The sequence below is a fragment of the Fopius arisanus genome, unplaced genomic scaffold (genome assembly GCF_000806365.1).
Source record: "Fopius arisanus strain USDA-PBARC FA_bdor unplaced genomic scaffold, ASM80636v1 scaffold00041, whole genome shotgun sequence".
Classification (NCBI taxonomy): Eukaryota; Metazoa; Arthropoda; class Insecta; order Hymenoptera; family Braconidae; genus Fopius; species Fopius arisanus.
In genome coordinates, this window is record NW_011887780.1 from 835,652 (window position 1) to 836,586 (window position 935).

General features: G+C 34.1%; 1 protein-coding gene across 1 annotated transcript in view; it reads left to right on the plus strand.

Moving 5' to 3' along the window:
* Positions 1 to 32: 32 nt before the first annotated feature.
* Positions 33 to 935, plus strand: part of wal (electron transfer flavoprotein subunit alpha wal) — a gene marked incomplete at its 5' end in the record, with an annotated part of 2,385 nt that continues 1,482 nt past the window's right edge. Inside the window, one exon of the mRNA XM_011305271.1 lies at positions 33 to 494. Coding sequence (XP_011303573.1) covers positions 33 to 494 — 462 coding nt within the window. The remainder of the gene's footprint in view (positions 495 to 935) is intronic.

Sequence of the window (935 nt, forward strand, 5' to 3'; positions counted from 1 at the left end):
AATATATTTATTAATATATTTATTTATAATTTATTAAAAAGGTTGCAGCTAAACTAGATGTTTCCCCAGTGAGTGACATAATTGGGATCAACTCAGCAAATACATTTGTACGGACAATTTACGCTGGGAACGCTATCCAGACTATTCTGTCGAAGGAGAAGATCCAGGTTCTGTCGATTCGTGGCACTTCGTTTGAGCCTCATCCCCTGGAGGGTGGCAGTGCTAAAACCGAGCAAGCCCCAGCTGGTGATTATAAATCTAAGCATGTGGAATTCATAAACCAGGAGTTGAGTAAATCCGACAGACCGGATTTAACGTCAGCCAAAGTCGTCGTCTCCGGTGGACGGGGATTGAAGTCTGGGGAGAACTTCAAATTACTTTATACACTTGCTGATAAATTGAATGCTGCTGTCGGTGCATCTCGTGCTGCTGTTGATGCAGGATATGTCCCTAATGATCTCCAGGTTGGACAGACAGGAAAAATAGTCGCACCTGTTAGTACACATTTTATTTTTAATCAATTATTTATTTATTGTTCTTAATATGTCCCTTTCTGGATGAGAACATCCTGGAATTAATAATTCGTCTCAAATATTTCGAAAAGTTTATGTTAATATTCCCAGGATGGGATTTAACTGCACCAATTTTTATTAATTAATTAATTTTATTAAGCCGGCGGTTAATTAATCCATCCACCAACCAATTAGTGAATTAATTAATTGTTGATTGGAAATGTTATCAAAATATCATTTAGTCTTCAGTATTTTTCAAGTTGAAACATTCAACTTTATTTATTATAATCTAGATTATAATTATTTTTTTATTTACGTTTTTTCATCGCTTTTTTATCATCCCCATTTAATTTATTTCATTTAACTGCGTCAATTTTAATTAATTAATTAACCTAATTAATCAGGTGGTTAATTAATCCATTC